This window comes from Calypte anna, chromosome 28, assembly GCF_003957555.1.
Source record: "Calypte anna isolate BGI_N300 chromosome 28, bCalAnn1_v1.p, whole genome shotgun sequence".
Taxonomy (NCBI): domain Eukaryota; kingdom Metazoa; phylum Chordata; class Aves; order Apodiformes; family Trochilidae; genus Calypte; species Calypte anna.
Window position 1 is genome coordinate 4,833,643 of NC_044273.1, and position 26,368 is coordinate 4,860,010.

General features: G+C 46.8%; 2 protein-coding genes and 1 long non-coding RNA gene across 9 annotated transcripts in view; 2 read left to right on the forward strand and 1 right to left on the reverse strand.

The window, feature by feature from the left end:
- Positions 1-96: 96 nt before the first annotated feature.
- LOC115599825 lies at positions 97-7,930 on the forward strand. Its single transcript, XR_003988630.1, has 3 exons — positions 97-474; positions 7,546-7,608; positions 7,723-7,930. It is a non-coding gene; the product is annotated as an uncharacterized LOC115599825 (long non-coding RNA).
- On the reverse strand, positions 983-22,136 carry LOC103533404. 2 transcript variants are annotated; one of them, XM_030466223.1, is made up of 4 exons: positions 22,089-22,136; positions 11,120-11,208; positions 3,710-4,871; positions 983-2,181 (listed from the first exon to the last, which is right to left on the reverse strand). In XM_030466223.1, exons 2-4 carry the CDS (start codon positions 11,132-11,134, stop codon positions 1,334-1,336), a joined length of 2,025 nt encoding a protein of 674 aa, XP_030322083.1. In that variant the 5' UTR covers positions 11,135-11,208; positions 22,089-22,136; the 3' UTR covers positions 983-1,333. The 2 variants fall into 2 exon arrangements, with proteins under 2 accessions (XP_030322083.1, XP_030322084.1); XM_030466224.1 differs by lacking the exons at positions 11,120-11,208; positions 22,089-22,136 and adding an exon at positions 5,143-5,180.
- PTBP1 (polypyrimidine tract binding protein 1) overlaps positions 21,251-26,368 on the forward strand; it is a 28,681-nt gene continuing 23,563 nt past the window's right edge. For 2 of the 6 annotated variants that reach the window (XM_030466243.1, XM_030466244.1), the window contains exons 1-2: positions 21,356-21,415; positions 25,643-25,673. In XM_030466243.1, the coding sequence (XP_030322103.1) occupies positions 21,408-21,415; positions 25,643-25,673 (39 nt within the window). In that variant the 5' untranslated portion in view covers positions 21,356-21,407. Of the gene's footprint in view, positions 21,416-25,642; positions 25,674-26,368 lie in introns of all 6 variants that reach the window. The other 4 variants (XM_030466245.1, XM_030466241.1, XM_030466242.1 and 1 more) reach the window with 4 other exon arrangements.

Sequence of the window (26,368 nt, forward strand, 5' to 3'; positions counted from 1 at the left end):
GACCGGCAGAGCCCCCCCCCGAGCCGGCACCGCCAGGCAGACCCTGTGCAAAAAGAGGCAAGAAAAGGGTTTTGCAGCCGCTTCTCGGCGATCCCTTCGCTCCCTCGCCCCGGGCTGGACCCCCGGGAAACACCTCCAGCCTCTCCGGAGGGGCCCGGGCAGCACCCACCGCCCCGGGGCTCTCCGAACACCCTGATCAGGGGTCGGTGGGAGCTCTCAGCCCTTGCCCCCGGTGCTGCTCGTTTGCCTGAAGTGCAATTAACTGGGAACTGAGCTTATCAAGCAGGGGGTGCTCAGGTGCTGCCACTGCTGGGGCTCAGGGTCCCTCCTGAGTGTCCTCACCGAGCTCTGGGAAAAAGGGATGAGCAGAGAGCAAAGCAAAGCCCACCCCCCCGGGGGGATTCCTGTGGGGTTTGGGGTCCCAAACACCATCCGTGCTGCAGTGTGAGGAAGCTGGAACAAGCACCTGAGTAAGTGAGTTTGTTTTGGTTTTTTTTTTTAATTTTTTTATGGCTCTTTAAACATCTGTAAGTTACTTGATGGTTCTACATGTTGCTTAATCGGGACTGATTCTGGCAAAGGGTTTGACCACAGAGGGGTGTGTGCTGTGACACAGTGACTGTGCAGTGCTCACACAGCTGAACAAAGCAGACAACGTGAACCAAAGGGGATTTCTGTGGCTGTATTTAGCAGTCTGAGGAAAACAGTTGCCAGAAAATCTTTCAACAGTGTCAGCCATTTTACACAACTCTTGAAAACACGGTCACAACTTCTTAAATCTACAAATCTTTCACTAAGAAGAATGAGATAAACCTTGCTGACAACGTTCCTGTGAGGCAGGGGTTGGCACTTGATGAAGATGGGATTTCATTGTTCTCCTTCCAACCCGGAACTAACTCCTAACTCCAACTCCTAACTCCTGTTACCTTATCTTTTTACTTTACTTATCTTTTTACAACAGGCATATCCCATAGACTAAAGGCTATTCACAGGTGTCAGCTCTCTAAACAAGTGCAGCCATCCAGCTGCCAAGCCCTCTCTCTGATAGCATTATCTATTTTATCATGTCTTTAATAATAGAATATTAACTTGTTTTAAAAATGTGAAACCTAGGATTCTCATATTTATTTAACTTGCTCAACGATCAATTCCACTAACAGAAAGAACAAGAAAAGTTTTGCAGTTCACCTGAAGGCTAAGGTGGTGCAAACCTTCTGAGGTGTAACCTAAGAGAATGCTCTCAACCTGTCCTATTGCCATGAAAACCTTTCAAAGCCTGCTCTGAAACACACTCCTAACAAAACGTGGTGCAGCAGGAATGACACGGATCCCTTTACTGCTTGGAATTCTTCACGTGTATTTTGAGTTGCTGGATGATAACTTTCAGCATCTTTTCTAATTTGGCTTTGGCCAGTGACTTTCGGCAGAACCACACCTGGTCCCACATGGAGAACTGAGGTCTGGGAGCCAGGTACAGGGGTTGGCAGTCGTTCAGGGTGTCTGGTGGCCTCCTCTTGCTGTACTCCTTGTAGTCCTCCACTGGGCAGGTCTCTGGGCTGTCAGGCTGGGCAAAGAGCCGTGGACCTGCTGCCCCTGTGCTTCCCGCAGCTCTGAAATCATCCACCCACTCCAAGTACTCCAGCTCTTCCTCGGTCTCTTTCAGCACCAGCTGCCCCCAGTACAGACTGTGGCTCTGACTGTGTGTCCTTGCCCCAAACCCCCTAACTGTATTTATGAAAATGAGGTGCAAAAAGCCCTGAGGGTTACTCCTGCTCAAAAGCCCACTCTTACGGAGATTTGCCACATCTTCATCCGTCAAGTTCTCCAAAACACTCCACTCTTCCTCTCTCTCTTTTTGAGCTAGCTGGTGATGCTTTGATTTCAGAGCTTCCTGGGACCCTCTGAACTCCAAGCCTCTAATCACACTGTACTCATAATTGTGACCCTTGAGGTACCGCTCTATGTTGCCCTGAAAGAAGTGAAAAGAAGTGGCAGAGAACTCCCTGCCATCCTGTCTCTTTGCAGAGCTGTAGAAGGAGGCCAGGTAATGATCCAGGTCTTCAGGTGGCAGCTCGTAGATCTCCCGTGTCTCAGTGGGGTAGTGTAAAACCAGCCAGTCTTTTAAAACCTTTATATCACCAGGGTTACGAGTTTTCTTTTTCTCCCACTTCTTCAACACATCTGAAAAATAAGACAGCTTTGTGGGCAGCAAGAACTTACAAGTGCAATACAAGGAGATACAGAACAACATTCACCTTCCCTCTAAAGGTAAATCAGAGATGATGGAACTTTCACAGACTCCTCCCTTTTTAAAGCTTTGGTTTAGATCTGTGCCCACAACCACCTGGCAGGGAAAAGACTCTCTCCTTTCTGGCCCTTCCTCACTCCCAGGACCATGCTGGTGGAACCAACTGTGTGAGCAGTGCTGGCTCCAGCAGCTGCAGCTGGACTGGAGAAATCTTCACCAACGTGCAGCTACTCTGGTGACTTGCAAGGGCCACACTCCACTCTGTGAGATGAGATGGGAGTTGGGCCTTGTAGGTGTGCCTCTGCTTCCACTTCATAAGCTCAAAGTGTTGTACAACACAACACTTAATAATGCAAAATGTATTCCAAAGCTTTCTTCTTCCTTACAAAAATTTCTTCAGGCAGGAGAACTTTTGTTGTGAAATAAAACCATTAACTGAGAGCTAGGGGTAGATAGTGAGGAAGAACAAAAAGGAGTAAAGGGGTTTTTTTGTTTTTTTGTTTTGGAGGGGGGTTGTTTTATTTTTTTAAAAGGATTGCCAAGATTCCAGTTGGGTTCTCTCTCAAGTTGCTATGGCAATTCCACCTCTACCTAGTTTGATCTAGCATGAGAAATTAATTCTTTGGATTGCTGAAAAGCTCCATCTGCTCTCCTGTGACTTTTCCAGGGCTGGAGAGGGGCAGATAGGAAAGGGCTCCAGAGCCAACAGCCAGAAATCCCCTTTCCCACACACAGTTATTTTATGCACACTCAGATGTTACCTTAACGTGCTGTGGCTGGATTGAGGTGGATTCTACTAATCCCTGTGCTGCTGTTTTGGGGTTTTTTTGCTTGTTTTGTTACTGCCTGCTCTGAGTGGGGAGATGGATGGCTTGTAATTAACACACACAGAGGCCTCACTTGAACCATTTGTCTTGGCAGAAGTGGCTCTGGCCCAGACACCCCCAGGTGAATTCCCAGCCCCTTCTGATGATGAATGTTGTCAGTTACAAAAATAGTGGCACAATGTTCACCAAACCCAACTGTGGTGGTTTGAAGCACCCTGCATGGCAGGGGCAGCACTGCAGCAGCTCTGCCAGGCTGGGTGCCCAGCGTGCCACGGATGAGGCCACGGGGCTGGACTGTGAGGAGAGGACAGGATTTGGGGAATGTGAAATGGGATTCTCAGCCTGAGGGTGTGGAAGGGAGACACGTGTGGTGAGGAGCTGCTTCTCAGTCAGATGGAGCCAATGTATTAATGCACTGGATGAAAAACAACTCTGGTGCAGCCAGAATTCCAGCTGATGGCCTCAGGTAGGAACTTTTTTCCTCCTTTTAGTAGAAACAGAGAGCCCCAAATCAGAGGCATTTATTTACAACACTGATTTTGGCAGCTAGATGAACACAGCCATCTGTAATATATAGGGAAATGATTAATAGAACATACCCACACATCCACCAGGAATAAAACTCCAGACTTACATTGGTTTGAGGGTGCAGATGGATGGTCTGTGTTCTCACTCTCTGGACTTGGGGAGGCTGAAGGACGCCCAGACCTTGACAGTTCTCTCTCCTCAAGGGAACTTTCAGTAACATTCCCACCAAAGCCCATTCCTGTTGTGCCATGATCAGGAGGGCTCAGCTGGAGTTGCAGCTGGTCATCTACACTGGCTTCCAATTCAAAGAAAGTCACAGGGGTGGATGACTCAAGTTGGGCCTTTGGCTCAATGCTGAAGGCAGGGACAGATTTTGGATGTTGTTTGGGTATTGCTGAGCCAAAGGAATTTCTTCCTCTAGAAGTTTCTGTTATGGACTCAGCAGGATTTAACTTCAAAAAGCTGCTGTCCAGGCTCTCGTGATGGCTGATGGGGGATTCTGGAATCCCCCAGGAAAGAGTTAGGGGTGGCTTTCCTATGGGGGCAAAGCCAGATGCCTGAGTGGCTGTTGGCTTGTTAAATGCCATCTTCTCACTGTGCTGTGTCTGCAAATCCTCCTCAGCAGCTGCAGTGAGTGATTCTGACAGAAGATTCTGGTGGAGCCTGTCTCCTTGGTCACCTTCATCTGGTGTGCACTGCTCTTCATCAGAGATGACGAGGAGATCTTCATCCATTTCTCTCTTCACCTGGTGTCTGTCAGCTTTGACTTCACCACCAGACACTGACAAATGCTGCTCTGCTGCAGGACATGATTTCATGGCTCTGCTGTTCTGTTGGTGTTCTCTGGGGTCACTGTGCATTATGTAGACTCTGTCTTTCTGCTGGGTGACCCCTGAGGATCTGCCATGTGATCCTGTGTCTGCTTTAGACCTCTCAGAGGATTTGGTCATCCTCTTCCTCTTTTCATCTGAATTATCCTTCCTTGGTGAAGCCTCAGATGATACCAACCTCTTTCTCTTTTCTACAGCTTCATTCTCTGCTCTGCTTCTGAGGTCTAATTTTCCACAGTGCCAGTGGTAGGCATGTCCAGCTCCACATATCCACAGAAGAGAATTGTCCCTGCTAGGCTGACCTGTGCTCTGCACCATGTCCAAGGCTGGGATTTGGTTACAAATGGTGCCATGACTGTGTGCCCAGGTCACCAGGTTGGTAAGATCCCTGCGAAGTGAGCTGGCATCACTGCACCTCCCATCACCAGCACCCTCACTCTGGAAAAACGTGTTGGAGATAAGTCAGAGGATGTGCATAAAATAGTCCTGGGGGCTGCTTCTAGCCTCAGAGTGGCTCAGAGCCCCCTGCCTCAGAGAGCCATTGGATATATGAAGTTGTTTGGGGGATGCTTTTCAGAAACTAAAAAGTGGACCTTGCATCCACACAGCTAAAACTTGTTCTTCAAAAATCTACATTTTTTAATGCTAGAATTGCTTCTGTTAGAAACAGCTGTCTGTGGTATCATTTCTGCTGTAAAAGAATACTCACCATGTTGCTGTTTTCTATCTCACTGAGCCTTCTCAGGTGGGGATCAGTATGTGACTGTTTGAATGTCCCTTCTTTTCTCTCTCAGAACCTAAAACAATCATCACACATGTGTGTGTCTATGTGTCTGTCTGTGTGTATATATATATATGTCTTACCAAAAAAATCTGCTTAGCAGATGCAACTGCATTTTTCCATGATCAGTCCAAAATAAATGCTCCTGCAGAACATTTGCTCTCATCAAGGTGAGATCCTGTTGAGCTCTGATGAGCTACATATAGAAAGCTTGACTTGTGTAAATATTTGCAGGATTAGCCTCTACACTGTACTGATCAAAGTTGAAACAAAATATAAATATTGGGAATAGAATTTTGCAAACCAGACTCTGTGAGATGTTCCTTTCAGCACTGGCACTCTGGCTGCAGGCTGTGGTTAGCAATCTTTAGTTCTCCACATAGTGAACTGCAGAAACAGAAGTACCAGAAATAGTGATGTGAATTCAGATTCTGACATTATCTGACTTTTCAAATAAGTTTCCAAACTAAAGCAGAACGTGGCATGGGTAACTTATATTTCCTAGGGACCAGATCTGAAATTCTCCCATCTTTCTGGAAATATTCTATGTGGTAGCCTAAGAAGTCATCACCATTTGTGCCTAAGAGGTCAGAGAACCATCAGTCAGATAACTTACTGTGCACAATGCAAGAGCTGAGAAGTCTTAAGGCTGACACCACCTGTGTGTACAGCTGGAAATGGCAGTCAGTGCCATGGGCATCTTTCTCTATTGTTAATTAAAAGCTTTGCATTTAGTGGTGGTAGAAGATGCCAGTGAAAACACAGGCCACAGGAATGTTGCCTGGACTTGTTTCTTGAGCAGCTCTGGCTGAAGCCTGTGACATGAGGTGGGGATGTGGAAAGCAGGCAGTGGAAGGCCCCAACCCTCAACCTCCAATGCATGCAAAATCCTCAAACAAAACTTGAATTGTTCCAAGCAGGAAGGGGAAAAAACAAAAAGCTGTGCAAGTGGTGTGTGGGCTTCCAGGCTGCCCAGCACCAGTCTGCAGCCTGAGCCAGGCTGGGCCAGGACAGCAGAGATCAACAAACACCCCCAGAACAATTAAACACCCAACAGCCTTTGGTAGTCTGGCAGAGCACAAGGGGAAGAGGAAAGGAAACAAACAAAAGCAAAACCTCCTAGAAGAGCCCAATCTAACCTCAGGAGATGGGTCAGGGAACTAAACATCCCTGTGAAACAAGCAAAGATAGGATTTGCAAAGATTTTTATTGTTTTTTACTGAAATCATTGCTTGCTTTAAACAAAAAACCAGACAAACCCACCCGTTTTAAAGCTGCAAATGCATTTGGAGATCTTGACCTCTTAATCTGGGCATTGCATGGGATCTGTCACCGTGATCACACAGAAATCAGGGCTGGAAGTCACATCAAACAGCCATGCCAGCTGTCCTCACAGGAAATCAGCTCTGCCCAAGCTTCTCCAGAGGTGTTGGTCAACCTATCTCCAGCCCTTCGAAGGATGGGAGCTCACAGACTGTTCCTGGGCCTCAAAGCTGAAGATAAATTTATGGGAGAACCATTTTTCCCTTCTGAAGCCAAAGAGAGTTTTATCTGCAACCTGTGGAATTCCTCCCTAAAGGGCTGAGCTGCTTGGACAAACTAAAAGGAACTTCCATGCCAATAATTTGGTGCTTACAGTTAGTGTGGGAAAAGGTAACAGAAACGGAAGCTCTGCATGGTCAAAAGGCCACAAAATTACTGACTTGGCAGATGAACATCTTGATTTTTATCACAGGGCTCTTTAAATGGAATGCTTTTATCTTTCCTTATCTCTGAGCACATGTCTTCCTTTTCCTGATCTCTTTGAAAAAAAAGCCATTTTTCTCTTGATATTTAGGTCCAAATAAAGGCTCCAGTAATCAGCTAAGGATAGGTCTCCAGCCCACTCCTGCTCTTGTATTTACATCAATTGGGAGCCACCTCCAAAGAAACTGTCAAGTGGGATTAGTCTGAATTTACAGTTACAGCTGAGTAGAAAAAGAAATTAAATCTGTATTTACCCACAAAGGGTGAACTGGCATATTTCTCATCTCTCTGATTAATAAAAATACATCTTGATCATCCCTGCAATTTTTACCTGCTTCCAACAAAACCAGGCTCCCTCTGGGGGAAGGTTCTGGAGCTGAGTTTTGTTTTGAAACCTTGTGTCTGGTTCAGCATTAGCCTGGTTGTGACTGATGCAGAGCTTTAATTATCTTTCCAGGAGAGGCTCCCATCTGATAATGGTCACTGTGCATGCAGGACCTGCACCTTTGTGCAGAAAAACAGGACATTCCAAAGCTGTATGGTAAACGTTTTCTTTTTCTTTTCTTTTTTTTTTTTACCCCATAGGGAATTCAGTGGACTAACAGAACCTATAGCCAACTGAATTCATGCTCACTGAAGGAAAACAAGGTTTGGATTTTTTTTTTAATACTCTACAAGATTTTGCTTTCTCATGCATCTGGTCTACATTGTGAGCTCTCAAAACGTCAGCACAGTTTATGCTTGTTTTACCTCTGTGTTCAGGAAAACGTGGCCAAATAATTTCAAAGAATTTTACAGCACTTGAGTGAAGCTCCTAGAACTGAAGCACTGAAATGCTTCTTCTAAGACTTTGCTGTGCCAAGGGCTGGGAGAAAACATACTCAGCACTTTCTGAAAGTGATTCCTCTGTAAGGGCTGTCAAACACAGGTACCTGGAATGTACACCTGGGAATGTAACATCTGAACCTTCCTCTCTTTACATTTCAGTGGACTCTGTGCAGCTTTATGGTCTGCTGAAGGTTCTCTGAAAGCCTCGAGCAGGATAACTAAATAAAGAAACTAATTGTATAGGCACTGAACACCCTTCAACCACTTTGTTCCTGTTCCTCCACCCTCTCGTGGTCCTCCCTACGTTTCTCTGAATGTCTGTGTCACAGATTAAAAACCTGAGGCATGCACAAAGCATGTAAATATGAGAGCTTTGGCTTTTCAGCTCCAGATAAGAGTGCAGGAAACTGGAACAATCCCGGGAGAAAAACAACAGGATACAGAGCAGCAGTTCCTAAACTTGTCTCCTGCTCCCTTCCCCCAGCATGGATTCACGTGAGAAACACTTGTTGGAAGGACAAGGGAAAGGGGTAAAATCCACAGATAAGGGGGGTGGGATTGCCCAGGAGCTGCCAGGAATGAGGGGCACTGGGGGGACGTGGTGTCTGTAGCAGGAATGGGATGAAGCTCTACTTGAACACATCTGGCTGCAAGACAGGAGCTGAGAGCAGAGCAGAAGTAGCTCATGGCTGCCAAAAATCATTGAGCTTGTCCCACCACTTCTTAGCCAGGGCCTTTGGGGTGGATTAATCATTTCCCAGCACATCGTTTTTCCTGTTCTCTGCAATGTTTGTTTCTCTCCTCCCCCTCCCCTGTACACGAGCCTTCTCAGCACCTCTTCATCTCTTTTCCTGCTTCACCACGTCCTGCCTTGCCTGCAGAAATACAATCCCCAGGAAACATTCTGTACTTGCCACGGGGCAGCATTCCTCCATTTTGAGAGATGCTCCCAGAGAATTACATCCAGTATATCTGATGGAGGGCTGGCTCTAATTGCACTCACCAGCCCTGGGCCAGAGGAGAGAGCCTGCTGTTAAGTATTAGCCTACAGCACCACATTCCTTAAACAACAGGGTTTTTGTTCAAAGAATCAAACACAATTTTTGCCATGAGTCTTAATGACAAATGACCCTCTTCTCTTGAGGGTCTGTGTGGCAGAGCTGCTGTCCTTGTAATGTTAACTGTGAACTCTAAATCAAGTCTTGCTTCAAGAGCTAATAAAAGCTGCAGCCAGATGGCAAAGGGTTGTCTGGTCCAACAAACAGTAATCAACCACTAAAACCAGCTGTAGTAAAGGAAAAAGGAAAAAAAAAACAAACAAAACCAAAACCAATTCAAACCCATGAACTTCTATAAATAGGACCTGGTATTGTACTTGCCCTGGAAGAAATGGCAAAGGTGAAATTAGAGGAGGGCAAATCTGTTACTTGGGCAGAAAATGGTGCAACATCAGTAATTACTGTGTGAGTTACCCTGTTCAGGCTGCTGCTTGTGAGCAGCTTCTTGCTTAGGGCTGGTGCCCTTATTTTCTCTAACAATTCTATTTGCAGGCTGCTTTACTTTTCCTGGGATTATTAATTTTCAGTCCCATGCTATGGATGAGTATTTAATTGTATCAGCACAGCCCCGACTGTGGGAACTTTGCTCCCCAAGAGCCATTTGTATTAAAATTACCTTCTTTCACTTAATTAATGGAAGAAGATGAATGTTGGCAAGAAGGCACTTGTAGGAATGTTTGCTGCTCTTAATTGCTTCTCTCGCTGTTTGTGGTATTTTCATAAAGCATCGCCAGTGGTGGGGTAACATCGCCATCTTCTATAAAAAATCACTTTTAATCCTCCGGGTGTCGTGGAGCCGGCTCAGGCAGAGAACAGGGACTGCAGATCCCGCAGCGGGTGTTGGTTTGTGGCCGCTCCCCGGCAGAGGGTGCTCGGCCCCCGGATAGCTGCAGCCCTCGCCCCGGGCCGGCGCTGGCCCAAAGCAGCGTTCACTCGCCCAGCCCAGCCCTGCCCCTGACCCAAGGCGGAATAAATCTGACTCTGAAGAGAGGGGTCAAGGTCCTCTGACATTCATATTGACGGCGGAGCAGCATCCCGATGCACTTCCTTATTCCTGCCCGAGAACTTTGTGCCTCCAGAGAAAGGAAACGGCAAAACTTCGGTGCAGAACTCTCAGCACAGATTTACTGACCTCTTGGTGTGCCAACTTTATAGGAAACTTGCTATCTTACTGCTAAAAATACAGCATAAAAATGCTGACTGATAAGGCCAAGCACAGAAACTTCTCCCTTCCCAGCCCTTGCAGCAGGGACCAGGCTGTCACGGGGTCTTTCAATTTCTGTTCTGTTAAGGGAGTTGGTTTTATACCAAAGAGCAAAAATTAACATCCTGCTTGGGAGTTTGCTAGGGGGAAGTTGCAGGCCTTGTTTGTTTAATTGTACTGACAAAGTGTTTATTGCAGTTTTATGTATTTCTGAGCAGCCTTTTAAAGTTTAAGTAGAGGCCTGGTGTGGCACACGCCATGTTTTCTGCCATCTGCTAAACTGAAATGAAATCCTGAGTACTGTGAGGGAGCTGGAGGCCACATCACCCACAGTTCCAAACACTGAACTCTGAGTCAGGGCCTGGCACCCATTCCTCTTTGTTTCATCTGACCCAAAACACTCTTTCCTTGCATCACCTACCCCAAAGCAGAGGTAACGTGCCACTTGTAACACACTCTGGATGAAGCATGGTAGAATATTAAAGAGTATTTGAGGTGAATCCCTGACTTGTAATTACACAAGATTGTTCACCATGAGATGTAGTAACCTACTTTTTCACAATTCAGACCAATTTTAACAAGTGACACCTCAACTCATTCCCAGGCTTGAGGATTTCACCTTTTAGAAGCACTTTAAATCCGTGGTGACTCAGCCTGGGGGTGGAGGCAGAAGTCAGCCTGGCTAGCAACAGGCAAAGAGCTCCCATGTTTACAGCTCCTGTGTTTATCAGGGTTTGCTGAGGATGTGATGGGAAATGGCTCCTGGAAGTAGTTGGTAGGCAAAGAGGAGGGAAAGTTCCCTCTGTGGGGTGGGATTACTTTTACAGTTTCCACTGGGGTGTCCCAGGCAGATGCAGATGCCCACAGCCTGTGGAAAGGAAAGGGACTTGTCCTTCACAGACACATCTTACCCAGCAGCACCTAGAGGGTTTTGGCTGCAGGCAAATTCATTATGTCATGATACCTGGACATCCTGACAGGACATTTGGAGCCTTGCAGGATTCCCACCTTTGCAGCCTTTGCTCCTCTTTAAGGTTCTCCTGTTTTCCTTGTTTTGAAGCACCCTTACCTGCTCCAAGGTCATTCAGGAAGTCTCCCAAGGAGCACAGCAGTCTGTGGAGGGATAGAATTTCACTGGTTCCTGGAGGACAGAAAAGCCTAGGAGAGATGGGAGAGAGAGAAGGCATTAGTTATTTAGGAAAATGATCTTAAACCAGGCTGAAGATCCCTTGTATGGGATGGAAGCAATGAGCAGAAGGCTCTGCCCTGAGAGCCCTCAGTTTTACAGGTTCTGAATGGCATGCTTGAGGAGAGCTGCAACTGGCAGCATCTGCAGAGGCACCAGTAAGAGGCAGTGGCTCCCAGTTTGTTTTCCACATCTTGAGTGGTGCATTCAGCAGAAGCTGAGGACCTCGTAGATGAAAACACCCCAGATGGATGGCATCTTGCCTCCTGGAGAGGCAGAAAAACCCAGCATTGGCACACCTAGCTGCTACTTTGGAGAAGAAAAACACACTCTGGCACAGTATCCCTAAGAGGCTGCCAACCCCTGTCCTACAGCAGTGATAGCACACTTGCCAATGTGTGAGCAAGAGCAAACCATTAAGCCCACTCCACAGATTCAAGCCAAAGTTGAGCCAGCAATGGGTTGGGAACTGGAATCCTCTACTGAAATTGTCCTGAGTGCACAAAAGGCACATCTGAAAACACCCTTTGGGAACTTCCTCCAAGCCTGCACCACCAACCCAGCTGTCCCTGCTTGGACCTTGCAGCTCTCAGATGGCTGAGGCACCAGTGAATGCTCCTGAGAAAATCACGAGGGCTGCTGGGTTCTCCAAACAGTGATCAGTGCAGGGCTGAGCTCCGAGTGCTGGCTGTGCTGTTCTGTTTGCCCAAGATCCTCTTTTGTTCCTTTGGTGACCACCTCTGCACTTCAGTCCTCACGACAAGCTGGCTGACTTCTGGTTGCTGCAGAAGCAACTGGTCAGCACACAGTTTGAAATTATCTTCCCTGTAAATGCAGTACCACTCATTATCACTTATTCTTTAAGCCGTGACCTTAAAACAAGAACATTTAGCTAAAGGTGCCCCTGGGAGTGAAACTTAGCCCTGTAAGAAGACTGTTTGGGTTTATGAAAATCCTCCTGTTGGCTTTAGGTGCTTGCAGGACATGAAGAGCAGGTCAGTCAGTGACAGGTCTGCAGTGTGTCAGATGGGCCACTGGCTCTTTCCTTCCTAACCAGCCCTGTTGTTGGGAGTCTCTTTGGTACAACCTTGATGCTGTGCTCCTCACAGGATCACGTGTGAATTAAATGGTGTTCAGAAACTGCACAACGTGTGTGTGCAGCCCAGGTAGCTCTGCACATCCCTGACAGTTGTGCAAACAAGGAGCTCTTTGTGGCTGTGCTTTTGGACACCCATTGAGGCCCTGTGGCTGACATGAGGCACCCTCACAGGCTCCTCGCTGTCATCACCCCCTGCATTCACTGCCCCAGTATCTGAGCATCTTAGCAAATTAAATATTAAAGGCTCTAAAGGATATTGTGTTTCTTTTGTTCCTCTGGCAACTGAGCTCGAGTGCTCTCAGTTCTCCCTGACTTCACATTTTGCAGGTTCATGTCTTAATGTTCTTTTAATGCTTAATTTAATACTCTAGAGTCCCTACCACATATTCATGTCTGTTACACATAAAATTTGGTGTACAATCTAGCAGAGAAGGAGACAGATATTTAATGAGCAGACACGTGTCATCAGCACCCAGAAGTGCTGTGGGGAAGGGCACAGTGATGACTGGCTGGACAGGACCAAGGGTCACACCAAACCCTGATCAGCAACAGCTCCTCACCTTAGCAAGTGAGAACACTCACCTTCTGAGACAAGCTGTAGCCATATAATGAATTTTTAGAAGTGGCCAATCTCCATATGAAAACATCAGTTCTGGGATGCTGGATGTGGGCCCCCATTTCTTTTACTACATCTAATCAAAGAAGAGCAGCTCTGGTTTTAAGTCTGAGCTGAGAAGATGAGATTTCTGAACATTTCCACCATCTGAAACACAAGCAAGTCTTAACACCACAAAAGCCAAAGCCCCTCAGTTTGGGAGCAAGGCTTCCCCGTGCTGTTTCTATTGCAGAACATCCTTCAGGAACATGTGGGCCAGCAAACAGAAGACGTCTGCTGCATAATTATGGCTCTGACAAACCAATTGAACCTCAGCAGCTGCCACTGGGGAGGTTTCATTCATTCCCAGCATTGCCTTTTAAACTTAAGTGGCACTGGAACAAACACATCTTTGATCCAAGTAGGAAATCATTTGGAGCTTTGTATTTAATAGAGTTGAAGCCCTGGGCAAATGATGTCTTTATCAGCCTGTATGACAATGTGCCCTCATGCAGCACACAGGGTTGGGTGTCCCAGCCTCCTGCTCCCTCGGAGGCATCTGCACAGATTTGTTCTGGAACCAGTCTGGGAACAAGGGGTTTAATTCTCCTCCTCTGCTGAGGCACCTATGGACTGCAGGCATGGCAGCAGGGAGAAGCTATCAGGAGAGGGGGGAGGCAGAACAACTTTGAAAAATACTCAAAGCAGTGTGAAGACTCCAGTGTGGATACGTTTTGGGGTGCTCCAGGTGAGCACCCCTGTAACCTGCAGGGTCAGAATAAATCCTGCTCTGAATGGAGGCCTGGCGAGGGGGTTAGGGTTGAATGTTGCCAGCTGCATCTTCAGGGTAAGGTTTCTCTTTTCTGCTAGATCTTAGTTGTGATGATACTGTATAAACTGATCAGTTTATAGGCCTAATTTTAATTATGCTCCTCTTCCTGAATATAGCAATACCTCGTTAGACCTGAGCACATAATGGGCATGTTATGGGGATGCACTTAACGGACATCAGCCCTCTGCTGGGCTGAAGATTGAAGAAAGACTGACACCTTACACTGAGGCAGAAGTAAATATATCTTTGCAAACTTTGCAGCAGTAGGCTTACTGAGAAAGCAGTAAGAACCATAAAATATTCAGTAATGATTCATGGAAAGCAGTCACTAAAAGTTCCTAATCCATTCATTTGCTGTAGTTCACTGACTTTGGTTTGGCAATACAGTTAGAGAAGCTGTGTTTTATCCTAAAAAGAGCACTGGGACCATATGCTAAAATATCATCTTGCTGTTTTTTGGGTTTTTTTTTTAAGTATTCCCCTGGATCCTTGAAAAACTACTTAAATGCTTCATTTATTAGAAGGTTGCAAGTAAGAGAGTTCCCAAAACCACTTTATTGCAAAGAGTATCAATCTAAATATTAGATTACTATAATATTTAATATTATTGTGGTTACTATACTTATCTTTATAATATATTTAATAATATTATTAATATAATAAACAATTATATCATCTGAGAAATGGAAGGTAGCCTGCACACAGCTGAACCCACACACTCAGCGAGTGAGCAGACACACATCCAGTGATGGATTTTAGCTCTGTGTGTGCAGCTCTCTCTCTTTTAGGGCCCCCTTTTTTTTTTTTTTTTTTTTTTCACTTCAATCAACCATGCTCAGATGATGCTACTCCCTGTCTGCAATCACCTAGCATCTGTGTTCTACCCATTGAAATGGCAGCTGCAACAGGAGACAACCCAAGGACAGCACACAGGTGAGGAGCTGGCGTTTCAGTGAATAATACCAGGCCTGGCAGGTGAGCAATGGGGACACTTTAGCAATAATTCAGGAGCTCTGTGTCCCTGCCCTGTCCTTTAGCACCCATCTCTCTTACAGGGGCAGCTGCACTGCTGGGAGGATTGGTGGGAGAGCAAACCTGGGGAAAAGCAGGGTACTGGTGTGCTTGGGAGAGAAACGGGCACCTGGGAGCCTGGCAGAGCCCTCTGGGCTGAGAGAGACCTCTCCAAAACCCCCTCAGGGATTTATCAGGAAACTGGAACCAACATTAGAGGGCAACAAAATAAAATCATTGTAAGGAAATGAAAGAGCATTCCAGCCCATTTCTGAGCAGATTTGTGGCAGGGGAAAGTGACTGAACCGTGCTAGTCTTTCATTGCAAAAAAAACCACCAAAGAAAGAAAGATAAGAAAGGAAAGAAACGTGGAGCTGAAACAGAAGAGAAATGATGTTTATTTCCCTGGCCTAGGACAGCACGGGGAGATGTGCTTGTGAGGGCGGTTGTTTGTATAAATAAATGTTCATTCTTGGCAGTGGAATGCAAAGTATGCTGAAGGGCTGGAAACAGACCACTTTGTAAAGCTGAGGCCAGAGAAAGGGAGAGATGGAGCGAGGTTGTGGGGAGGAAATTCACATTCATTTTTAGCAACTTGGGGAGTTTCTCAAGCGTGTTTGACATTTTTAATTATGCTGATGTAGAGCCTATTCCAAGGACAAAAGAAGTCAGGATTACAGGATAAATAGTTAGGAAATTTCACAGCAGTCGGGTAGGGGTAGTGCTGCCTGTGGGCCTGGAGACTTTGCTGAAACACAGAATCATCTTTCATACTTTCTAGACAGATGGAATTTGAATGTCTTGCAAAACCTTCACCCAGGTCAGGAGGCCCTGGTTGTGGTCTTACAATCTTTGAGCAAAGGTGTAATTTTAGATAGCCCCCACGAGACAGGAAAGAGGTGAGTCTGCTGCTGATTGTCCAGGCTTTTCCTGCAGGGTTTCCTCAGAGGGTAAGAAACAATCTTGCTATGTTTGTAGGAATTGTCTCAGAATCTGTAGCTTTTCACGGGAAAATAAAACTGAAGTATCTCCTGGAGAACAAGCTCAGCTGTACTGTATCAAATCAGGGAGTCAAGGCCTGCCTGGCTGTTTCCCATGCTCAGAACATCCTGCAGCATCTCACTCCCTGTGTGCACCAGTGGGAAAGAGCTCAGCTCTTCCCTGCCCTCCTGCCTTTCCAAAGAACATGTAAAAAAAAGGCACCTGCATTTCATTTTCTGTGTCGAGGGTGATCCTTATGGGAATGGCAAAAGTTTCCCATTTGTGGCTGAGAAGAAATGTTTCAGCAGCCTCATGAGGGAGGGGTTTCCAGTGCCCACCTGCTCTGCTTTGCCCTGGTGCAGGGCTGCTGCTGGCACTGCCATGGTGAGCAGAGCTCTGTAGGAACTTGTGTTCTCCTGGAGATAATGGAAAGTCAGGGAGGAGGTATCCAGCTTTGGGGCATGAATAAATCATGAAGGGTATGAATTATTCAGTGATCATCCCTACAACATGTGGCACATTGAGAGTCAAGAGGCAGTGTCTATTATGGGGGGGGTTCTTCCCAAATATTATAGATGTGTGACAGGCTACTGAATCTAAATATTCAAATGAAATTATGGGAAAGAAGATAAAAGAGTCATTTAGACCACAGCAGTAAAAAGCTGCTTGCAAGAGGTGATACACCTCAGGCTGGCATTACAATGGTCAGGCAGTATTTCAGCCTGGTGCTGTGTTGTCCCCAGCAGTCAGACTCTTAATGTGATGTGTGAATAAATAGTGGCTCAGGAAACTGGAAACACAGGTTGGAGGAAAGAGCTGGAATCAGGGGCACAGAATCAACACAGAGACTGAGCCACTCGCAGGGACCTGTGTCTAACAGAGACCAATATGGGTATTTCCTGCATTTCTCAAATGCCAATATGCAACCTCAGCAGCACTTATTTGATAATTCAAAAATCCTGGGCTTAGATATGTAATTATTTTAATTCCACATCCCCCAAATCACTATGGCTCAGCTAAGCAGGGGCACACCACGATCCCTAAGCAACAGGTGCTGAGAGTGCATTATCTGAGAAGGCTGCAGAGAAGAGCTGCAGGGGGTATAATGGATTAACCACAGGTTAATCCTCACCACTCCAACACAGACAAGAAGAAAAAGTCCAGTGTTGAAGAGCCAGGAAATGGCTGGTTCATCCTCCACAGGAAATGAGTCACCCGAAGGCATGGGGAGGAGCAGAGAAGACAGGGAAGTGCTGAAATAACATGGGCTGATAGCAGCAGAATAAAGTGTACAGATAAGTCTTTCATTTTGGCTCAGATTAGAAAGAAAGGAAGAGCTCTTGTGATTATATGTAAAATTTGGAGTTGATATTACCACTTGCAGCACAAAAAGTACCTGTACAGTTTGGCAGTCCTGTTAAAAGGCACAGTGGCAACACTAGCAGAAGTTCCAAGTGCAGATAAACTTGCTTTTATGGAGCACTTTTTTTGAAAATGCTTTTCAACTTTGTGTCTGGAGGGAAGGCCTCAAGTTGCTGTGGGGGCATAAGGATGCAGCTTAGGGAACGTGTAAACTGGTGAGAAACAATGCTAAAGGTATATTTATTTCTTTGGAAGGGAATTACAAACTATTTTATTTATCAGTTCCCTGCCAGTATGCTTTGTGATAATACTTTGCACTGCCAAATTCTTAGGGACAGTTCCTGACCTCTGGTGGACTGAGTGGCCCGTCAGACATCCCTGGGGGCTGAGCAATGAGTTTGCTGCCTCTCTGCTAGCTCCAGACTAACCATTTCCAGACCTGTGATGTGGCACCAGGAATGATGCACAAAGGAATGTTCTGGCATCCCGGGATCCGTTGCTAAAGCTGCAAATGCTCCTTTTCAAACAACAGAGCCATCTTAATTGAAAGGGCTCTAAAATTAAGAAAAGCAACAAAAAGAAGCAAATTCTTTGAAACGCCCCCAGGTTTCACTGGGATATACTGGGAGCAAAGTCAGAGATGGAAGAGTTTCCTGGCTGAGGATTTGCAGGGTCCTGTGAACAATGGGGGAGGAGGAGATGTTGCAGGGAAACAATTGTCATAAAAAGCAGTATCAAAGATCCACGGTTATGCACAGCAGGTCAGGCTCCTGAGCAGAGGAGGCATTTGAGGAGGGCTTTTGTTTTCAAGTTGCTGATGGAAACATCGGCGTGGAAGTGGAAGAAGGGGAAAAAAAAAACCGAAACAACTTAGTTTGCAAAGGAGCAGTAGTTTCTAGAGAAGTGTCCTTTGAATGCAGCACAGGCTTCAGAGCTACTTCAGAAATGCAAAGGGGAAAAAAAGGCAGGAAAAGGGTCGGTTTTATTTCAGAGGATTTTTCTTCCCGGCATGGTAAGTTAAATGTGAAGAGATAACCCAGGCAGGAAGGGTTTAAAAAGAGAAGCAGCTGGGTGTGTCCTGCCAAAGCCTTTCTAGCAAGTGAGTAACCAGAGCCCGGGGCAGGGTGGGACCATCTTGCTGGATTGTACAAAAGAAGCTGATTCATAGTTTTCCCCTTCTCCCTCCTCTTTTTTTTTTTTTTCTTTTTTCCACACACCATTTTCATGAGGGTTTCTTTTTTCAGCACAGATGTACAGAGGCAGGTCTTTCTCATAGCTGCTTTTCTGTTGTTGTTGTTTCAAGTATTATTTTGTTCTCAAGTCCATTTTCCTGTTTTGCCCCGGGAGAGACTCTGCATTGACCAATAGTGTCACTACTCAGCTTGCTACCACAGCATCTGAAAACATGCTTTCTAAACAATTCTGTTGATATTATAGGGAAATGGCTGATAAAATGTTGCACCATCAGCAATCCTGCTAGAACGATGGAAAAATCTGTGTGAGCTTGCAGCAACCTTAAAAAAGTCTTTCAAGTTACACCACAAATTGCACAGGAGAGGTCTTTGAAAAGGAGTAATTCTTTGATGGCATCCACCTGTGTTTGCTTTTCCAGAGGTACCAGAAAAGCAGCTGGGATATAGAATGGTTTGGGTTGAAGTGTCTGCACATGCAAGAGACTAATGTGAAAAACCACTAGAAAATCAGATTTTGTTCTTGCAAGTGACCACTATCTAGCATTCATGATTTTTAAATATTCTTTGCATGGTGTTCAGTGTACCCTTCTTTGGAGTACAGACAAGTGGACTGAATTATCCCAGATTAAAAAAAAAAATTAAATTCTGCCTTCATACCATTCTCTATTCTGGAGGGATTTCTTACTTACATTACACAAACCAGATTATTCTGAGGGGAAGATGAAGTGAAACACCTCCATGGGAACCAGAGAACCAGAGTTTAGAGCAGATAAAGTTCAAGAAAGTGCACTGTGGACTGAGATGGGAGTTAAGTTCTTGCTCTGCTTTGATCAAATCACTTTATCTCTCTGGCCCTCAGCTCAGCAGCTCTGAAGTGGGTCACATAATCCCATCATTTTCCCATTCTTTGCCTAATCTAAGTTGTAAATCTCTTATCTGTGGCAGAAGCTGAGCTTTCATATGCAGTACCTGGTGAAATAACTTTGGTTTCAGCTGGGCCCCTCAGTTGCCTCTGGCAAGAGGGAAGTTGTTTTCTCCATTTAGATGTCAGTGCTGGAGCAAGGGAATGGCCAGGGAGCCCAATCAAGCAGAGATACAGAAATTAAGAGTTATCAGCTCCTCTGAGGTCAAAGCTCAATGGAAGCTCTTGCATTTTACTGAGGCATTAAGTTGATGTCTGGTCCCAGCCAACAAAATAGCTGAGCATTACCCCACTCTCTGAGAAATAAGGCTTCTAGGAACCAACACTGGAGTATGTTTGGGAAAATACAACAGAAGGTTTCACTTTTTTTTTTTTTTTTCCCTTATTCATGCATCTGGTGTATGCTTCAGAAAGGAGAAAATGCATGTCTGTACCTGTCAGTGTTGCCTGACACTAAGCAGAAACACTGCCCAAGGATAAGATTCTGAATTTCATTTGAACCAGGGTTAAAAAACCTTTTTCTGGACCTTCTGATAGGTACCAGTGACAGGGCTGTGTTACACAGCTCAGGTATTCCCATCCGTGGCACTGATCTGAACCACTGCTCTGCTGTTTACCACCACCACCAGAGAGGGATTGGCAGGATTGTACAAATGTTTTCACAAAAATGTCAAAAGTGGGTGTGCTGGAGAGGTAGGAAGGATCCTTTCTACAGTAAGACCAGTATTATGTTGCCTAGAAACTCTCAAAACAAGGTTGCAGCTAATGAAACCAAGATCAATGTGGACTGGACATTTGATATTTGATTCAATGCTACACAAGGGGCTCGTAGGGAGGTCTGGGACAATTAATTCTTGTGCAGCAGTCAACAAGAGGGTTATGACAAGCAAGGCAAAAAAATTACTAATTGCTAGTAGAATTCCCAGTGGGCAAATATTGTCTATATTTAAAGCAAGTCATGCAGCATTTGCTCTACGGAAGCCAACTCCTTTAGGGAATGATGTTAGAGGAGAGGCACCAGCAGCATCCTAGTGGATGGGAGGAAAATCCCAAGATTTCCATCAAGCTTCCCAGTCCCCCTGTGCCTGTTCCTGCACCAGCTTCATCTACAGCAGGAACCTGTCCAACACTCCCTTCTCCCTTATTTTTATTTTTAGGGGCTTTCATCTTGTAGCACACGAACGAGCTTGACAATCATTTTGAAGGGAGCCACAGGAAGGATCTAACACAAGTAAGCCCATTGTAGGAAGCTTATATTTACGATAAATGACCCAACACCTGAAAAGGAAATCTTCTAGAGGTTTGAAGATCCCCAAAGATAGGAGATATGTGCATTTCTGGAGAAGCAAGGCCTACAGGCAATGCCACTGTACACATTAGGAGTGAAACAATCTTATCTAATTAACCACCGAGGTCCACCTGACTGCAAAAATAACTCTTTTGGCCAGCAAACGGTGCCAGGACTACAACTTAGGAAAAATATTACCCTGATGCCTGAGAGGAGCAGGGAGGTGTCATGTCTTACCTCACAACTTCTCTGTTTCTCTGGCTAATCTTTATCCATAAGACACTAACCGGAATTAATATTTTTGATGAAACTTAAATAAAACTTTTAAGTACCGTCATTAAGAATCCCCCGACTGGCGGTGCTAAACAATTAACCTAATTTCGGCGAGGATCCCGCTCTCCCTTACTGGCGATGGCCCCGCCGAGCGGCTTCCCCGCCCGCACCCAACATGGCGCCCGCGGGTGACCGCACAACGAGCCCGCCCGGGACCTTTGCCCGTATTCAAGATGGCGCCCGGCGCGCTGCTCCCTGCCCTGCCCCCACTCAAGATGGCGGACTCGTGTGGCGCCCTTCCCGCTCCCCGCCTGGCTCTTCCCACCGCTCTCCCGCCGCCTACCGAATCGCGCCGCGCACCGCCGCTCGGCCCCGCCCACCGCTCTCCCCTCAGCCAATGGGCTCCGCGAGGCTCGTCGAGGCGCCAACCCCCGGAGGAGGGATGTCCCCGCCCCTCACATCAAGGTGACAGCTCCGGCAGCCAATGGGGCGTTGGCGCGGGTGAGGCGGGCCGAGCGCCGCCGCCATTTTGTGAGTCTATAACACGGAGCGGTTGGTTCGTTCCTGTTATTCCGGCGCCTCCACTCCGTTCCCGACGGGTCTCCTCCGTATGCAATGGACGGGTGAGTCCCCGCCGGCCCGCTCCTCGGCACGGGCGGCACCGGGCCAAGGGCTGGGAAGCAGCGTTGCCCGACCCTTCCCAGGGTGCGGGCGAGGGGCAGAAGGCGGTGGAGGTTCGGGTCCCGCGCTGGGGGCTGGGGCGTTACCTGGGGGGAGGGGGGGCACCGAGGGCGCGGCCGGGCCGCCTGCGGAGGCGAGGCGGGAAGGGGAAGGAGTGATCCCGGCGGTGCGGGAGGGGGTCTCGTCCGTCGGCCGCCCTTCCGGAGCCCCTCACCGCGGGGGCAGCGCCGGCCCGGGGGCGGGGGTGGCCCCTGCTCTGCGGCCGCCGCCCCGGCGCCTCGTGCTTCTCGTCCCCCGCGCTCGCTCCCGCCGCCCACCCCGCACCGGAGGGGGGGGGGGGGGGGAAAGTTCGGTCCAGGGGAGGCCGCATGGTTCCCCCGGGGACTGAACGGGGCAGGAGAGGGGGGTGGTTTCTCCTCTCCTGGGGCCCGTCCGGCTGCGAGCGCCGCGTGGGCGTGCGGGGGTGGGGGGAACGGGGCGCGGCCGAGGGGCGGGCCGGGACCGGGGGGAGGGCGAGGGGGGGACTCGGGGTGCCGGGAGCGGACACACCTGGAGAGGGGAGTCCCAGGGGGGCTAGGGAAGGGGGGAATATCGGTGTGTAGGGAGTGGTCGCACCTGGCGGGGAGAGGCGGGGTGGGGCAGGAGCTGATTCACACCGGGGCCTTGCTCCTATTGTCTGGCGCTTTCGCAAGAGGGGCAGGGCGAGGGGGGGGGGGGTTTCTCGCTGGTTCGTCTTTTGTGATCGGTGTTTGGATCAGCACGAGTTCGGCATCGCCCCCCGCGGAGCTGAGCGGTTCCTGTTGCGGTTACCTGAGAGCCGTAGGTACGGCGGCTCCGCCTGCTCCCCCCCCTTCATTGTCCGCTTCCCACCTCAGCCGGGAGGAAACTTCCCTTTGGGTTCCTCTAGGGATTGCTCATTTTTAGTGTTTTTTTTTCTTATTTTCTGGAGCGTAAGACTCGGGCAGCATCGATTTCACTTTAATCACCACCTCATCCGGTGTCTGGCTTCAGAATGTTTGCTCTAAAACTGGTTTATCACGGCACCTCTGTCAGAAGTGAGGTCTCCGCGTTTCCCTTGGTCACGTATGGCGTATTTTTCCTCTTTAGCGAGCCGATTTTTGTTTCTTCTAGATAGAACGCAGTAGCTAAAATACATCCAAAGGCCTCCGAGTAAGCAGTTTGTTTTTCCAGAGCCTTAAGTACGGGAAGCCCAAATTAGTGCCTCCTCGCTTCTTGCCTCGGAACACTGGTCTGGTGAGAATTAGGCGGAGTCACATGTCTGGGGTTTTTTTTACGCACTGAAAAGGTGGTATCCGAGTGTTGTTTTCATCTGAAAAGAAAAAAAACAACCCCACAAAACAGCATAAAATATCGTGTATCTTACCGATTCTCACAGCCAGGGTTGCCGGGTTTTTTCAACAAGTTGTTCATCATGTTGAATGATGTTTAAAGGAGAAAAATCTTCAGCATGTGAGGTCATACCCGCTGATAGCAGAAATCAGTTTGTTATCAGCTGTCTTCACCCTAACACCTAGGGAAGCTGATTGTCTGTACGTTGAGGTGTTGGTTTGCTACAGAAGTTTTTGTGCGAGTCTTAATTATCCATTATCTTCCGAAGATCTTGGTGCGTGTTCTGTTTTACCCTCCCCACCCCCCCCGAGAGTCTCTCCTGTTGTAACTTTAAAAGCTGCTTCTGAAAATGGTTTTTATGTTTGTTCCTCTCTGGCTCCAGGCTGCTTCCGACTCCTTTCCCACCTCAACCGATCCGTAGCTTTGCTTTTCAAATGATCCCGTTTGAATAAGTGGCTTTGTTGAAGCACGCAGCACGGGAGAGGCAGCTCTGGGAAATGAGCTAGCGGTTTTACTGGTGCTGCTGATTTTTTTTTTTCCCTTAATTGCATAGGAATTCACACTCCACGTCAAAAGTAATTTTTATGAAAGGCTTTATTGCCTCTTCTTTTGGAAGCTTTAATCCTCGACTTAATGTTCTGACGTAGGGCAAGAGAATGAAGCTTAAGATATGATAATGTATTGAGGGTGTGTGTCTGAGAACTGGAGGTATACTGCACATTTTTAAAATACGAATTCTTGATTACTCTCGGTGCTTGTTTGATGTGGTGTCTGTTACCAAAGGAGTTACAACAATATTCTAGGAATCGATAATTCTTGGCAAATAAAACGGCTCTTCCTGTTGGGTAGTTTTAAATACTATCCCCTGCTAAGGCTACTTTATGTAAAAACATTTCCTGTGTGTGAGGCCCACAGGAGGAACAGGAAGTAAGATAAATGGCTCTGGGGTTAATTCGAGAGTTTTGGGAATTTGGGAGATTCCCTGTCCTTACTTTGCTTTGCTGGAAATACGGTTATGAAAATCCCTGGGATAAGGGATGGATTTTAACTGGAGAAACGTGGACTCACGTTGAGTAATTCTGCCGGGGTGACTGTGATGATTTAAACTCTGAGGTGCAGATGGGTTTAATTAGTTCATTACTGCTGGGCCTCGAAGTGCAGCAAACCCATCTGTCCTGGTCGGGGAGCAGACACCAGGGGGGTGCAGGCCCCGCGGTCTCAGACTCTTTAACGAGTTCACTTAAAAAAAGAAAAAAAAAAAAGAAGAAAAAAAAGTCTCGCGTGGCTTCCTGGTGGCGGCCATTGGATCAAGCTGCAGCTCCAGCTGTAAAGTGCTGGGTTCTGATGACATGGCAGGTCGGGTTTGAGGAGGAAGTGAGGAGCTGAGCTGGCTGATATTTGTGTTACGGCGTGCTGGTGGAGCTGGGGAAACATGAAGGACTCAGGAAGATCAACCAGCATGGAATTCCCTGAAAAGTCATGAATTGCTGTAGGGATGTACGGAGGGAAGAACCAGTAAATGCAAGTCTCTAGCATTAAATCACATTAAATTGTTCTTGGATAGTTTGGATCACATATTGCTGTGCACATGGGACTGCCCCGCCTTCTGCTTCTCTGCCATCTTCCCTTAAAGATGCTGCAGGTCTCCTGGCCAGCCACTCCTGGGTCCTTTACTTCTAATTATGGTCAGCTATTTGAAAAAGGAGATGAAACCATGTTGCCTATGTATCAGTCTAAAAGGACCGTTTCTGCTTTCAGTTTTATGTTGCTGCTTTACAGTGGTTTTGGAGTTCGTAAGAAAAGATGATCTTCAGTGCAAGGGTATAGCTGAAATCTGTAGGCTGTCTTGAGCACTCCCACAAAACAAGAGGAGCGTGTAGGTGCTGTAGTACTCTGGAAAGTTACCCAGGTGCAGTAAACCAAGCCGTAGACAAGTCATTCTGTTTGCATCCATGAAATAAGTTGCTGGAAGTAGATGTGTGATGGGGTGCATAATGTTCACTGCTGACAAGAGCCAGCAGGAGTTACCACTACTTTTCACCCTAAGTTAATCAGGAAGTCTGATTTTATGTGATTTAAGTGTATACAGCAGATTTTAATAACCGTTTTTTCCTTCAGCTCTGTGTTGGTTAAAGACACTGTTTGTCTCCCTAAGTAGAAAAGAATCGAGATAGCAGTCTTGTGCAGAGGTGTAGCCCAGTCTGGCAGCTGCCTGGACCTCCTCACTGCTCTCTGATTGTGCTCTGCTGCCTGGCTGGGCTGGGAGAGCAGCTCTGACCCAGCTTGGGGTGTGCTTGGCTGCTGTGGTACCACTGCAGCTCCAGCCTTAGTATCTTCACCACTGACTCACTAAACTCACTAGGCAGAGCCTCTTCACAGCCCAGCAGAGCTCACTCCTTGGAACAGGAGGTGGTTAATAATTCCAGAAGTGAATATGGATGATGGAGTTGACTCTGGGCACTTTTTCCTCTTGGTTTAGTCAGGGGTGTGTTGGAATTGCATGGCTCTCCTGTACAGAATGCTAGGCTGGCTTCACAGTGGGTTTGTGGTCTTGACTCCCCCCACTCCCCATGGTACCCTTGCAAAAAGAGCAAGCTCTGCTGTAGGGAGTGGAAAAGCTGCAGTTTTCTAGCACTGCTGGGTCTTGGGTCTCCACCATCACCATCTAATAATTTTTCTTTGTATAAACTGTCCTTGGCTCACTTGCAAAGACAACTGTGCACTTTGACTTGCTTTTTTTCTTACTACTGTAAACTATGCTGGATATTTGTGGCAAACCTATCTAACTTTTTTAATCCTTTTCTTTCTTTTTTCTACAGCATTGTCCAAGATATAACAGTTGGTACAAAGGTAGGCACTTCTCACTTTTTCTCTCTTTTTACACTGCTCAGCATCTGACTTAGTTTTAGCCTCACCAAATGTAGATCTCTAGCTTTAAAGGGTTGTTTCTGGTACCACGTTAATTGGCTTTAACCAGAAGGTAATGTAGTTTCTGTGCATTTAAGACTTTTGTTATGACTCAGCATTTAGCTCTTGGCATTTGGATATTGATTATCAACTGTCAGAAAAGAACTTCATTGCATTTAGAACCAGCCCTTACCCCTACTAAAATATCAAGCCACACTTGTTATTTGTGCTAGGCAATGCTTCTCAAGGCAGAAATTGGTCCTTTTTCTTTTGAGAACTTGATTTCCTTTGTTTATATGAATTCCTGTTCAGTTATATGTCAGAAATCCTCAACCACAAAAAAAAGATGAGTGTTCAGCTGCTGATTTTTATCTCTTGCAAGTACAGTAAATATGACCTTTACCCTTCTAGTCTCAGGTTTTGAAAGTGCAGACTTAGCCCTGAAACTCAAAGTGCTGACAGGAGCCTCCTTATCTGCTGTGCATGGTAATGGGCTGCTGTGATCACAGGATAAAAGCTGTGAAATGTTAAACTGGAATGTGAAGGATGGACTGGCACTCCTGCATGTGTTGAGGGCTTTTTCCTTTTACTCAATGAGCATTGCAGCCAGTGCTCTAGAATCAGAATTACAGTAAGTT